General features: G+C 45.5%; 1 protein-coding gene across 1 annotated transcript in view; it reads right to left on the bottom strand.

Annotated features, from left to right (window-relative positions):
* Nucleotides 1–1,682: 1,682 nt before the first annotated feature.
* The window catches only part of LOC142258821 (uncharacterized), a 56,615-nt gene continuing 44,191 nt past the window's right edge, over nucleotides 1,683–14,106 (bottom strand). The window contains exon 2 of the mRNA XM_075331411.1: nucleotides 1,683–3,265. Within this exon, the coding sequence (XP_075187526.1) occupies nucleotides 2,044–3,265 (1,222 nt within the window). The 3' untranslated portion in view covers nucleotides 1,683–2,043. The remainder of the gene's footprint in view (nucleotides 3,266–14,106) is intronic.

Below are 14,106 nucleotides of genomic sequence, written 5' to 3' on the forward strand. Positions count from 1 at the left end.
CTTTTAGAAAAGAGACGTCTATTAGTAACTGTATTTATTATAATTCTAATGTAACTTCTAGTGTGCTTTCCCTTTCTTGTTTACTTGCTTTTTTTTTTTTACTATCTCTTTTTTTGTGTTTTCTTGTTCAGTTTGCCAAATACTCTATATGGTTTCTTCTCATGTGAATTTTCTCAGTGGTCATCAAATTAAAATTTAAGTAACATATTTGTCATCTTATACAGTGGTGTTCATAAGTCCTGCATAGGATAAATTGATTTTTCAGGTTTTAAACGTTTTCGGTCGAATATCTTCGATACTAATATGACATATCATATATGGTTTTGTTCAGAAAACAATTTTGCATTCTCTCTCTGTAATATTTTAAGCTTTTGAAGCAGTTTTGCATGAAATTATAGCAACAATATGGGAATTGAAAGCACAACTAAATATTGTACAGCTTCCGATCCAAAATTAGCCAACCACAGATGAGGTTCTTGTGACCAATCATAACCTGGATATGGCAGCCAATCACATTCCATTCCATTGCCTCACATCTGCTGCTTAGTTTGTTTGTTTTATCTGTAGGTCTATCTAGGGAATCATACTGTAGAGCTTTATGATGGGAGCCTTCAGATTTTTGTCAGCGGAGGATCGTGTGCGAGTTGTGGTGCTACATGAAGAGGGATAAACTGGCCCCCAGATCACCGGGAAGGTCGGCTGTAATCAGAGGACAGTTGTAAGAATTTTGCAGAAACATAAGAAGCTTGGAATTACCCAGGACAAGCCCAGATCTGGTCGGCCCAGAAAGTCAACTAAAAGGGAGGATAGAGTACTGATAAGAACATCCCTTGCCAATCGAAAGCTCACCTCTCCTCAGCTTCTGCGAGAATGGCAAGAAAAGTGCAATATCGAGGTAGCAACATCAACTGTTAGGAAGAGATGTTTGGAAGCAGGATTGAGAAGGTGCAAGACCCGAAGGAAGCCATTGATGACAGCCATACAAAGACAAAGGCAAAAACTGTGGGCATTGAAATATTCAAAATGGAGGAAGGAGGAGTGGGAAAAAGTGCTATTTAGTGATGAAAGCACTTTTTGCATTTTAGGAAATGATGGCAAGTCTTATGTGAGGTTTCCACATGAAGAGTACAAGCCAGAGTGTTCGAGCTTCTCTGTGAAACATCCGATGAAAGTAATGGTCTGGGGCTGTATGGCAGCCAATGGTGTTGGAAGGCTTCATATTGTGGAGGGTATGGTTAATGCAAAAAAATACATAGACATCCTTAATAAGAAAATGCTGCCTTCTGCTCAACACCTGTTTTCAGGGGATTATATCTTCCAGGATGATAATGCTCCTTGTCACAGAGCTAAGACAGTAACGGAATGGAAAACAATGAACAAGGTGGCTACTATTGACTGGCCAGCCCAGTCCCCAGACCTCAATCCAATTGAAAATTTGTGGCACAAGGTATCAATAGTGATATCTAAAAAACAGTCAAGGACCAAAAGAGAGTTGATTGAGGCTTTGATACAGGCCTGGAACCACATCATCACTTGTGAACATCTGCAGAAGCTTGTTCACTCAATGCCACAGAGATGCAAGTTGGTGCTCAAGAGCAAAGGCTGACAATAAAGTATTAGAAGCTAAAGATGCACTTAAAAGGCCCTTTTCAGGACTATGAATTACATAAAAAATAATAAATCTTAAAAAGTAAAATTTAAGTCTGTGTGAACTTGCATTGGACGTTAATGAACTTAGAAACCTGTTCACCATTCTACACACTGTACTGGTGTAGGTATGGTTATGCTGTAAAAAAAATATCAAAAATGCACATATCATAACAATCTATACACTTGGGACATTCAAAAATGAGTATGGCATACAATGAGGGATTACAAAAACATATATGTTCCACCAGTTTCACTGTAGAGATGCAGAAGTATGAAATATGTAGTTTTTTTATGCCTATGCAGAACTTATGAACACCACTGTAGGTATGATAATGGCTTCTACCCTTGTGAGTTTTGTGATGTTTAAAAAGATCACATTTGTGTGTAAAATATTTACCTTATTCTAAACATGTTCTCCCCTGTGTGAATTCTTTGGTGTTTAGCAAGATTATATTTTTTGTTAAAACATTTCCCACATTCTGAACATGAATATGGCTTCTCCCCCGAGTGAATTCTCTGGTGTTTAACAACACATGTTTTAGATGCAAAACATTTCCCACATTCTAAACATGAGAATGGCTTCTCCCCTGTGTGAGTTCTCTGGTGTATAACAAGTTCTGATTTCTGTGCAAAACATTTCCCACATTCTGAACATGAATATGGCTTCTCCCCTGTGTGAGTTCTCTGGTGTATAACAAGTTCTGATTTCTGTACAAAACATTTCCCACATTCTGAACATGAGTATGGCTTCTCCCCTGTGTGAGTTCTCTGGTGCATAACAACATTAGTTTTTGTTCTAAAACATTTCCCACATTCTGAATATGAATAAGGCTTCTCCCCCGTGTGAGTTCTTTGATGTCTAACAAAATGTGATTTGTGTGCAAAACATTTCCCACATTCTGAACATGAATATGGCTTCTCCCCCGTGTGAGTTCTCTGGTGTGTAACAAGATGAGATTTTATTTTAAAACATTTCCCACATTCTGAACATGAAAAAGGCTTCTCCCCTGTGTGAGTTCTCTGGTGCATAACAACATTAGTTTTTGTTCTAAAACATTTCCCACATTCTGAACATGAATAAGGCTTCTCCCCCGTGTGAGTTCTTTGATGTCTAACAAAATGTGATTTGTGTGCAAAACATTTCCCACATTCTGAACATGAATATGGCTTCTCCCCCGTGTGAGTTCTCTGGTGTGTAACAAGATGAGATTTTATGTTAAAACATTTCCCACATTCTGAACATAAAAAAGGCTTCTCCCCTGTGTGAGTTCTCTGGTGCATAACCACATAATTTTTTTTTGTAAAACATTTCCCACATTCTGAACATGAATATGGCTTCTCCCCCGTGTGAGTTCTCTGGTGTATAATAAAATTTGGTTTATGGGTAAAATATTTCCCACATTCTGAACATGAATATGGCTTCTCCCCAGTGTGAATTCTCATATGTGTAACAAAATGTGATTTACGTGCAAAACATTTACTACATTCTGAACATGAATATGGCTTCTCCCCCGTGTGAGTTCTCTGGTGTGTAACAAGATGAGATTTTTTGTTAAAACATTTCCCACATTTTGAACATGAATATGCCTTCTCCCCTATGTGATTTCTCTGGTAACTAACAGAGTCTGAAGAAATTTTTTTCTCACCTGTGTGAATTTTTTTTATGTATTTTTTGATATTCTGAAGTTGAAAATAGCTTCTTTGTTGTCTGAGCACTTTGATTTTTAATGTCTCTTTTGTGTATTTTGTTTCTGTTAATAGTATGTGATGAATCAAAAGGTAAGACTTGTTTAAAAGAATCAGATGATAGCTCTTTGCTGTGAAGGGATGATGGTATATCTGGAATAGTGGAATTTGCTTCGGTTATATCTTGTGGGATATTAGGGTCATCTGATTTAAAAACTGAAGATATCAGTTGTGCCTCTAATCGCCTGGTACAGTCATCTGCCAAGAATAAAAATTATTTTAATAATATTTACAAATTTAAGGATATACAGTGGTACCTCGCTTAACGAGTAACCCACTTAACGAAAATTTCGCTTAACAAGCAAAGCTTTCTGTAAATTTGTAACCCGCTTTACGAGAAAGCTTTGCTGTACGAGCGAAATCCTCACCTCAGACACTTCTGGTTCCGTCCATCCACCGCGCTCTGACCCGCACTTGCAGTCCACACAAACACACACACAAGCACGCACAAACACACATGCACGCACACACATACAGTATTATGCTCACCTTACCTTCCGTTCCACCGGAGGTCTCATGGTTCTTGTAGTTCCCGGGTATATCACAACGTGCTCGCGGCGAACTACAAGTACCATGAGGCCGGCGGTGGAACGGAAGGTAAGGTGAGCATATAATATGTGTACCTTCCGTTTCATCGCCGGCCTCCTGGGTCCTGTAGTGCTCCGCTCCACTCCAGGCATCTGCATCCATAGCGACGAAGCAGGAACTTCCTGGTTCCTGTCACCGCTACTCAAAGGCAGCGCGCTGGCCAATCAGAGGCAAGCGGCTCTGCCTTGACGCCAGCGCTCTGGCAGGAAGTTCCTCCCTCGTCGTTATGGTAACCTGATACACGGCCCGCACCGGAGAACAGCAAGTCCCAGGTGACTGGCGATGGAACGGGAGGTAAGGTGAGCATATAATATGTGCGTGTGCTTGCGTGCTTTTGTGTGTTTGTGTGTGTTTGTGCGTGCTTGTACGTGTTTGTGCGTGCTTGTACATGTGTGGAATGACAGAATAAGGGACCAGGATGGGACATTTAACTAGTTGTGGAACGAATTGTCAGCATTGCAATGATTTCCTATGGGAAATCTTGCTCTGCTGAACGAGTAACTTGGTTAACAAGCACACTCCCAGAACGGATTGTTCTCATTAAGCAAGGTTCCACTGTAATTTTATAAAATAGCTTGTAATACCGTAACCAGCATTCCCTTACTGTCCTGCCCCCCTTTCCTCGGTAAGGACACTGGCATACTTAATATCCCGGCCGCTTATAATGGTTTCCATGTCCATTATTTACATGGTATCCATGCACACCAAGCAGGTCTTTTGGGAGTGCGCATGACTGTATTCTTAAAGGTACAGCGTGCCCTAACCTGGAACAGCATCTCAGCCTAGGGCTGAGAGGCACTAGATAGTTAAAGCATCCTCCCTCTATGGTAGGTGCCTAAGCAATATGGTATATCCTTTGAGACATGTGGCTAAATGTCAGGTCCCATGCAACTTGCTGAGTTTTATGCTGTCTTTGCAAACATGTATGGAACCTATTATCCGTTGTGCTAGCTGTACCTGCTGCATCTATCTATACCAGCTATGCCTGCCGGACCTGCAGCATCTACCAGTAGACCATGATGTTCAACCCTCTTTGTTCATTTTGCTTCCCCTATATTGGAATAATAAGCCACTAGATAGTGTTTTGTTGGCCAAAATTATACCAAACTGCTACTACAAAGTCCTTGATGCTTCTCAGCCTCGCAGTGTACCCAGACACTGTTAGTATCTACATGTTTGACATTGCAAGAAACCACATACAAATTTACAGATTGCGTGTCTCGTGGAGCAAGAGATGGGTACTGTGTAGTCTGCACTAAAATGCCATATTTACAATTTTCACTCTACAACATCCACTTCTTGCTAATTTACTGAGACTGTCTGTGGAGTCAAAGTAGTCATTTACACTAAAGAAGAAAACAGTAAATGCTATTTACTGACTGTATGTTGTGGTATTTGAACACTTTTAATTCTTTAAAATGTGTTGAATTTCAGTTTTTGTATTTTTTTAAATAAACGGAAAAACATCAACCTCACATTACAGCTAAGAAAATAGAATATGCCACAGAAAAAAAAATCTCAGAAACTCTGGGTTCAGATTCAGCATTACAAAGGTGTTATCATTAGTGATGAGCGAGCATGCTTGTTACTACTCGGTACTCGCACGAGTATCACTGTACTCGGGCTACTCGGCGGGTACCGAGTAATTTTGCAATACTCGTGCTTTACTCGTGGTCTTCATTTCTGCATGTTGGCGCTCTTTTGAGAGCCAGCCCTCATGCAGGGATTGGCTGGCAGACCACTGCAATGCCACAGCCCTGTTAGTTGTGGAATTGCAGTGATTGGCTGGCCTGCACAGCGTGACCGAGCCTTTATACCGGCCGGCGCGCTGTGCTCTGTACACAGCCATCTCATATTCCCTGCTTTCCACGCCCACAGGCGCCTATGATTGGTTGCAGTGAGACACGCCCCCACGCTGAGTGACAGGTGTCACACTGCCCCCAATCACAGCAGCCGGTGGGCGGGTCTATACTGTGCAGTAAAATAAATAAATAAATAATTAAAAAAAACGGCGTGCGGTCCCCCCAATTTTAATACCAGCCAGATAAAGCCATACAGCTGAAGGCTGGTATTCTCAGGATGGGGAGCTCCACGTTATGGGGAGCCCCCCACCCTAACAATATCAGTCAGCAGCTGCCCAGAATTGCCGCATACATTATATGCGACAGTTCTGGGGCTGTACCCGGCTCTTCCCGATTTACACTAGTGCATTGGCAAATCGGGGTAATAAGGAGTTAATGGCAGCCCATAGCTGCCACTAAATCCTAGATTAATCATGTCAGGCGTCTCCCCGAGATTCCTTCCATGATTAATCTGTAAATTACAGTTAAAAAACACACACACCCGAAAAATCCTTTATTAGAAATAAAAAACACTAACAAAGTCCCTCATTACCAATTTATTAACCCCGACAAACCCTCCATGTCCGGCGTACTCCACGGACTCCGGCGTCGCGTCCAGCTCTGCTGCATGGAAGTGACAGGAGCTGCAGAAGACACCGCCCCTCCGGTCACCTCCACGCAGCTAATGAAGGGAATAGCGCGATCAGCTGCTGTCAGTCAGGTAACTCCCGGCCACCGCTGGATCCAGCGGTGGCCGCGATTAACCTCAGTGACAGCAGCTGATCGCTATACTCACCTCAGTTGGTGCATGGAGCTGACTGGAGCGGCGGTGAGTAGCGCGATCAGCTGAGCTGTCACTGAGGTTACCCGCGGCCACCGCTGCATCCACCGCTGGATCCAGGTAACCTCAGTGACAGCTCAGCTGATCGCTATACTCATCTCATTAGCTGCGTGGAGGTGACCGGAGCGGCGGTGTATTCTGCAGCTCCTGTCACTTCCATGCAGCAGAGCTGGACGCGACGCTGGAGGACTGTGGAGTACGCCGGACATGGAGGGTTTGTCGGGGTTAATAAATTGGTAATGAGGGACTTTGTTAGTGTTTTTTATTTCTAATAAAGGATTTTTCGGGTGTGTGTGTTTTTTAACTGTAATTTACAGATTAATCATGGAAGGAATCTCGGGGAGACACCTGACATGATTAATCTAGGATTTAGTGGCAGCTATGGGCTGCCATTAACTCCTTATTACCCCGATTTGCCAAAGCACCAGGGTAAATCGGGAAGAGCCGGGTACAGCCCCAGAACTGTCGCATCTAATGTATGCGGCAATTCTGGGCGGCTGCTGACTGATATTGTTAGGGTGGGGGGCTCCCCATAACGTGGAGCTCCCCATCCTGAGAATACCAGCCTTCAGCCGTATGGCTTTATCTGGCTGGTATTAAAATTGGGGGGACCGCACGCCATTTTTTTTAATTATTTAATTATTTATTTCACTGCACAGTATACACACACCGGCTGCTGTGATTGGGTGCAGTGAGACAGCTGTCACTCAGTGTGGGAGCGTGTCTCACTGCAACCAATCATAGGCGCCGAAAAGCAGGACAGCAGGGAATAGGAGATTGATTAATGAGCGGCCGGCTTTTTCAAAAGAGGAAAAGCCACCGGAGTTTGAACAGCTGTGCAGCGCCGCGGCAGTGATCGGGGAACGGTAAGTAAGAGAGAGGGGGGGGGGGAACTGACCGACAGACTGTGAGAGGGGGACAGACAAGACAGAGAGAGACAGACCGACGGACTGAGGGAGATAGAATAAAAAAAAAAAAAATGACCGACATCGCTAGTAAAAAGCACAAAACGTGCGTTTTGGACATCGGAGTGCCACACAAGGTTTTCATGTAAAATCTTTCATGTATTAATCTCAAAAAGTAACATACATTAGCTCTATCTCACTATTGGGTATGTGCCCTTAACATTTCCGCCATGAAAATTCATTTTGGTGTCATTTTGGAAGGTTTTCTGGTGAGTCCGTAAAAATGGCGTAAAACTTGGACAAAATTGTTCACAGCTGTGACTTTTGAGTGATAAATGCTTCAAGGGGTCTTCCCCATGCTGATGCCATGTCATTTGAGCACTCTTCTGAGACTTTTGTGACATTTTTAGGGTTTCTACATGCTGCCGGGGGGTCATTTCACAAAAATACTCGGGTCTCCCATAGGATAACATTGGGCTCGGTGCTCGGGCCGAGTACACGAGTATCTTGGGAGGCTCGGCCCGAGCTTCGAGCACCCGAGCTTTTTAGTACTCGCTCATCACTAGTTATCATGTAAAGTGACAGATGTCAGATTGGAGAAATGGGGCCTGGATAGGAGCAGAAAACTGGCTGCAGTGGAAAGCCATGAAATAAGAGCGGCTTTGGTACTAACTACTATAGAGAAAACTGTGACTATAGACAATAACACATCTACTAAAATGACCGCCCTCCACCCTGACAGCCTTCACCACCAGTGATTTAGTAACTAGAGGTGACACATCTGGAGTAATTACAGTATGTGGCTCGGGGGCTCTCGGCAATCCAAACTATTGTAGGGGCCAAAATCTTCTGTCAGATGAGATTCTTGAAGAAATATTAGACATTTCCTTTCTGCCTCTCGGACTCCACAATGGACGGCACCAGAACAAGTTCTTATATTATGGACATTTGTAGAATTCAGAAAAAATATCTTTCAGGTTCTTGAAGGTAAAAATATTAGATCTTTATGTGTTATTACTTTCCTTTTTTTTCTAATTACATTTTAGAAATCATGTGTGTGGGCTGCCCGGCCTCCATGTACCCACTGTGGGATAATCATAACCGCCCTCATATGTTACAGTTACCCGTGCCCAACTTTGGATATAAACGCGCCTATCAGCACATTCATCAGAAGGGAGAGAAGGAAGATCCATCAATAAGAGGCCGAGATTCTAGGAAGATGGAGTCATTGCTCTCAGTGGGAGAAACAATAAGAATCTTGTAGTTATACTTATTAATGGCGAACAAAAATAAAAGAAATGATGTTGTGACGCCCTGGCTTATCAAGTCATCACAGGGTATTGTACAATCTGCCCTTCTGCACAATATCCACCTCCTCTTTGGTTACGGGTCCCTGACCTTTGGTGTTGCCAAGAACAAGCTAATCAAAATCTTAGGAACACTCTGCACCACACCCACCAGTGGACGGCCTGAGTGGAATAGGGTCTCCCACTTGGGGGGTTGGTTAAAGGGAGGTCAGGAGTGTCAGGAGCGGCGCAGAGTAGTGTTGGAGGTGAAAGTGAGAAGAGGTCAGGAGCTACTAGGTGGCAGATGTTGGTCTGGGCCTGGTAGGAGCTGGACCCCAGTCGCAGGGGACCATGAAAAGGGGCACGGACTGTCGAGGAGGTCAGCCGGCAGCCTTGTGCCATCACCGGGCAGGGGCCAGGGCATGACGGGGTACGTGGACCCTAGGTCAGGAAGTAGCTTCAGGCGTCCTGGCAATTTACCCAAAGAGGACGGAGCCTTCAAGATCCGTTCTCCACCCGCTCCAAAATCGGGGTACTAGCGCAAAGAGGGGGATAGGACTTTCCACACATACGGTCCAGAAAATCCCAAGCGTGAACCCTGAGAGCAAGCTCAACCAGTTAGCCATACTGGTGAGCGGGACCCTATTAGTATCACACTAAAGGGACCACCTAGAAGACAAGGTGCCACAGTAAAGGTCACAGACTAACAGGCAACACCAACGGGCACGGAATCCAGGCGTGCTCCCTCTCAGCGGCAGTGGTGTCAAGAACTTTGGTTTACCACAGTTGTCGGTGTCAGTGTTATTGGACTGAGTACACAGGTGACCCTTACCGTCCCAACGGCACCTCCCCGTCGCCCTCATCGAGTCCCAGGGCATTCCCCCTACCCGTGGAGGGGTTAAACACCTGGCTGCCCACACCATCGCCACCGGGTACTCCCAGTTGCAGCGGTGGTACTCCCCTTTACCACACACCACGGATGGGGTCACGAACTTTGCACATCATTCCCTGTAAATACTCCCCCGTTTTATCCAAGTGGCCGCGCGACCCCGACCCCCGAGTCCAGAGATTCCTCGAGCCACCGCGGATCCGGATCCGAGCAGACTGACTGCTGACGCAGGGGCAGCACAATTACACAGCAAGCTTTCCAGACTACTTAGGTCTCTTCATCAACTACAAGATTATTATTTTGTTTCTCCTATTGAGAGCAATCAATCTTTATTCAACTGGTGAACACGGCACCAAACAATGAATCTAGGAGTTCAACAGCATCATTACCCTCCACTTTCTCTTAGGGGTCCACCATACTTATTTCATTTTTCTTTGCAGATTAGGGATCTGGGCAGCTAAGGATCAACGTCTTCTAATTTCAGGGGATAGGATGGATCCTACCTGTAAGATCTGGCTGATACAGATCTCACTCCAACAGAAGATCGAGCAATGCTCAAAATAATGGGGATAGTTTTTGGGTGGAGGAGCATGTGGTGGTCTAGCAGCAGAATGGTGACCATTTGATATGGCCGGACTACAACCCTGATAAAGCAGCCACAGCCGGTGACTGAGAAGAATCTGTGACTTCTCTGCATTTAGTGGTCACTACTCACCTGGGCGGTTATCTGTAGGAATCTCCTCTTTACTCCGCTCATCACCCCTCACATATGTCTCTGTAGTATTAATATGGGGCAGATCTTCCCCCTGAAACAAATATTGTAAAAGTCACAGACAGATGGAGAAGTCCCATCTATGATCAGCTCTAATCCTGCCATCTCCACCGCTCTCATTACACAAGTATAACACATATAACACTGGAGGATAAAACAAGACTGAGCACAAGACCTTCACAGCCGTCTACACATCATAGGGAGATTTCATGGCACCTTCTCTCCATCTACCTGATGATCCTGAGGAACATCGGGGTCTTCTTGTTTACAGTCCTGTGGGAGAAGAGGACGGGGACATCTCTCTGGTGTTGTTGTGGCGCCCCAGGACCTGGTCGCCACAACAGCATTGCCCTCCCAAAGGGTTAATGCTGAGCCTGGAGGTAATTGGGAGATCTATTGGCCAGTAAGTTAACACTCAACACAATTCTCCCTCCGGCCAGCAGAGGGAGCTCTGAACCTGGAACTTCAGGGAGGATTCCTTAAGTCTGGCTGAAGGGAGGAAGTAGTGGTTGGTCTGGAGACAGGAGTGAAAGAGTGCAGACGCAGGGTAGTGCTGCCTTGTGAAACTGGGGCCTAGAGCTTGGATAGCTTGGCCCAGTGAAGCAAGGGGAGCAGAGAGGCACAGCAGAGACTCGGACATCGGAGTCTGTAGTTGCCAGGGCATAAAATCCATCCCTGGTAGCTGAATCCGGAGGGCACGAGAGCTGCAAGCCCCCTGTCCCAGAAGCAATCTGAAGGTACAACTGCATCCCAAGGGCCTGGTGTGGGCTCCAGCAGAGAAGCACCAGAGAGGGCCTGCACAGTCTACCACACAGAAAAGGGGACGAACAACAAGTCCCAGCAGCAAGAGGGCAATTGCAAACCTAAAGTGCAGTGTCCTAAAACAGCAGAGAAAGATTAAGGAGTAGGCCTCATACTCAACTGGCCAAAGATCACCCCAGGCACTTCCAGGCCGGCCGGATCATCTTTACCATCTGTGACGGTCTCCCTGGACTAAGTTTCTGCCGAGTAAAAGAGGAGAAGGTAAAGAGACTACTGTTTGTGCCTGTTTCTTTCATTGCTTGTCGGCCCTGCACCGTGTTAGTCACACAGCACCATAGACTTCCACAAGCACCAACTGTGCCCCGGGCATTGCTCCACCTGTGGGGAGCAGTACCACCATTGCTGCTATAACATCATCCCGGTGGCCTCACACAGCAGCGGCGGCTTAATAGCCGCAGACCACAGGTGGCGTCACGAATACAAACTTAAAGTCATCCGCCACATATTCAACTGACACCCACCAGGGCCATGGAGCCGGGCCCAGCCACCACTGACTACCACCGGACTAGTCCGGCCCGGCACCGGGTGTCCCATAGCCCTGGGGTGGGCGAGTCATTGTCCTCTTACTGGATAGACCTGGAGGAGACACATACAGGGGCTGAATTCATTCCTTGCATACAGATAATTATAGGCCGTGTGTATTTAGTCCTGTCTATTACCTGGTGATGTGAGGGGCTGGGGAACCTCCATCATGACGTCCTTGTACAGATCTTTGTGTCCTTCTAAATACTCCCACTCCTCCATGGAGAAATAGACGGTGACGTCCTGACATCTTATAGGAACCTGACACATACAATGATACCGTCACCCCCGATCCCTTCATAGTGTTACTGTATAATGTCCCAGCATTCCCAGCAGTGTCACCTCTCCAGTCAGCAGCTCAATCATCTTGTAGGTGAGTTCTAGGATCTTCTGGTCATTGATGTCCTCATGTATCGGGGGGTGAGGTGGAGGTCCTGTGATTGGGCTCAGGGGTCTTCCCCATCCCTCAGACACAGGGGCCTGACAGCGCTCACTAGAGGTCTTCTTCACTACTGTGTAATCCTGGTTATGGAGAGACACAGTAATAAATCTCACTCCAGACATTTCCAGAGTCCTCACCTCTCCAGTTCTGTCCATCTGTTATTCCCATAGATAAGAATGATGTAATGTGACGTCATCAGAATCTCTCACCTCTCCAGTAAGCCGGAAGAGGATCTCTAGGGTGAGGTGTAATATCCTCTCCGCCAACTTGTCCCTGACCATATCCATCCTCGATAGGTCAATTAGGAGAATTCTCTTATATAGAAGATCTCCACTGAGAGGATCCGATATTGTAGGGACCTGAATGGGGAGAAGATGACTATGTGACATTATAAATAGTAATATAATTACTGGAGACTTTATATCCGATCACTGGCTGCAGAAATAACGCTAACATGTATGGCACGAAGAAGACAATTCCTGGTTTTGGGCTGCAGGAACCAAAATGAAGATTCTTGATCCAATAATATTACGAAGCGGCTTTTACTTGACATGTATGGCATGTGACTATTTTATAATATTCATCTGTTTGCTTGTTTTTAGGGGGTTTTTTTTGTATGTTTGCAGGTTTTTAGCTTTCTAGATTTTTTTGGATGATTTTTAAACTGCAATTTATTTTTAAATATTTGCAAAATTACTGCATAATAATGACATTGAAAAAGACGTGGGTGTGCGGGTGGACGAGAAAACCAACCAGGGCCAGGAAGTTGCTGCCAAGGCAGATAATATAATAGGATGCAGTGAACGAGGCACAGATGCTCCGGACAAGAACAGTTTTGCCTCTATACAAGTCACTAGTGCGGCCACACTTACAATATTCTGCACAATTTTGGGCTCCAGTGAATGAAGAGGACATAACTGAACTAGAGCGGGTGCATAGAAGAGTGACCATTAGGCCTGCGACACACATCCGTGCCCCCGGTACGTGTTTGGTACGTTTTTGCACATATCGGAGACATGGAGACACGTTGACCAATGTTACCCTATTGTAGAAGGCACACACACGTAAAACCACACAGAACGTGTGTCAGTGTGGTTAGTACGTGTGTGCGTTTTTCCACACGGTCGACATGTCCATTTTTGGCCGTGAACACGCAGGCACAGACCCGCTAAAGTCAATGGGTCCGTGTCTGCATGGACGGCACACGTAGCATGTCCGTGTGCTACACGTACCGTCAGTGTGCGTTTTTAAACGAGCGATGTCGGGTTTTTTTTTTGTTAAATGTCAGTATACTTACCTTTTTTTCTGCTGTTCTCACTCATCATCCCTTTTGCGCTCGGTCTGTAACTTCCCCTGTCGCATACTCACCGATCTCCATCACCAGCGCGGCGAAGAACAGCTGTGCCAAAGATACGCGGCTTCAATTAATTTGAAAAAGCCGGCCGCTCAATAATCAATCTACTATTCCCTGCTTCCCCCGCCCACAGGCGCCTATGATTGGTTGCAGTTAGACACGCCCACACGCTGAGTGACAGCTGTCTCACTGCAACCAATCACAGCCGCCGGTGGGCGGGTCTACACTGTGCAGTAAAATAAATAAATAATTAATTTAAAAAAAACGACGTGCGCTCCCTCCAATTTTGATACCAGCCAGGGTAAAGCCATACGGCTGAAGGCTGGTATTCTCAGGATGGGGAGCTCCACATTATGGGGAAACCCCCAGCCTAACAATATCAGCCAGCAGCCGCCCAGAATTGCTGCATCCATTAGATGCGTCCGTTGCGGAATTGTACCCGGGTCAT

Source organism: Anomaloglossus baeobatrachus, assembly GCF_048569485.1.
Source record: "Anomaloglossus baeobatrachus isolate aAnoBae1 chromosome 5 unlocalized genomic scaffold, aAnoBae1.hap1 SUPER_5_unloc_12, whole genome shotgun sequence".
NCBI lineage: Eukaryota > Metazoa > Chordata > Amphibia > Anura > Aromobatidae > Anomaloglossus > Anomaloglossus baeobatrachus.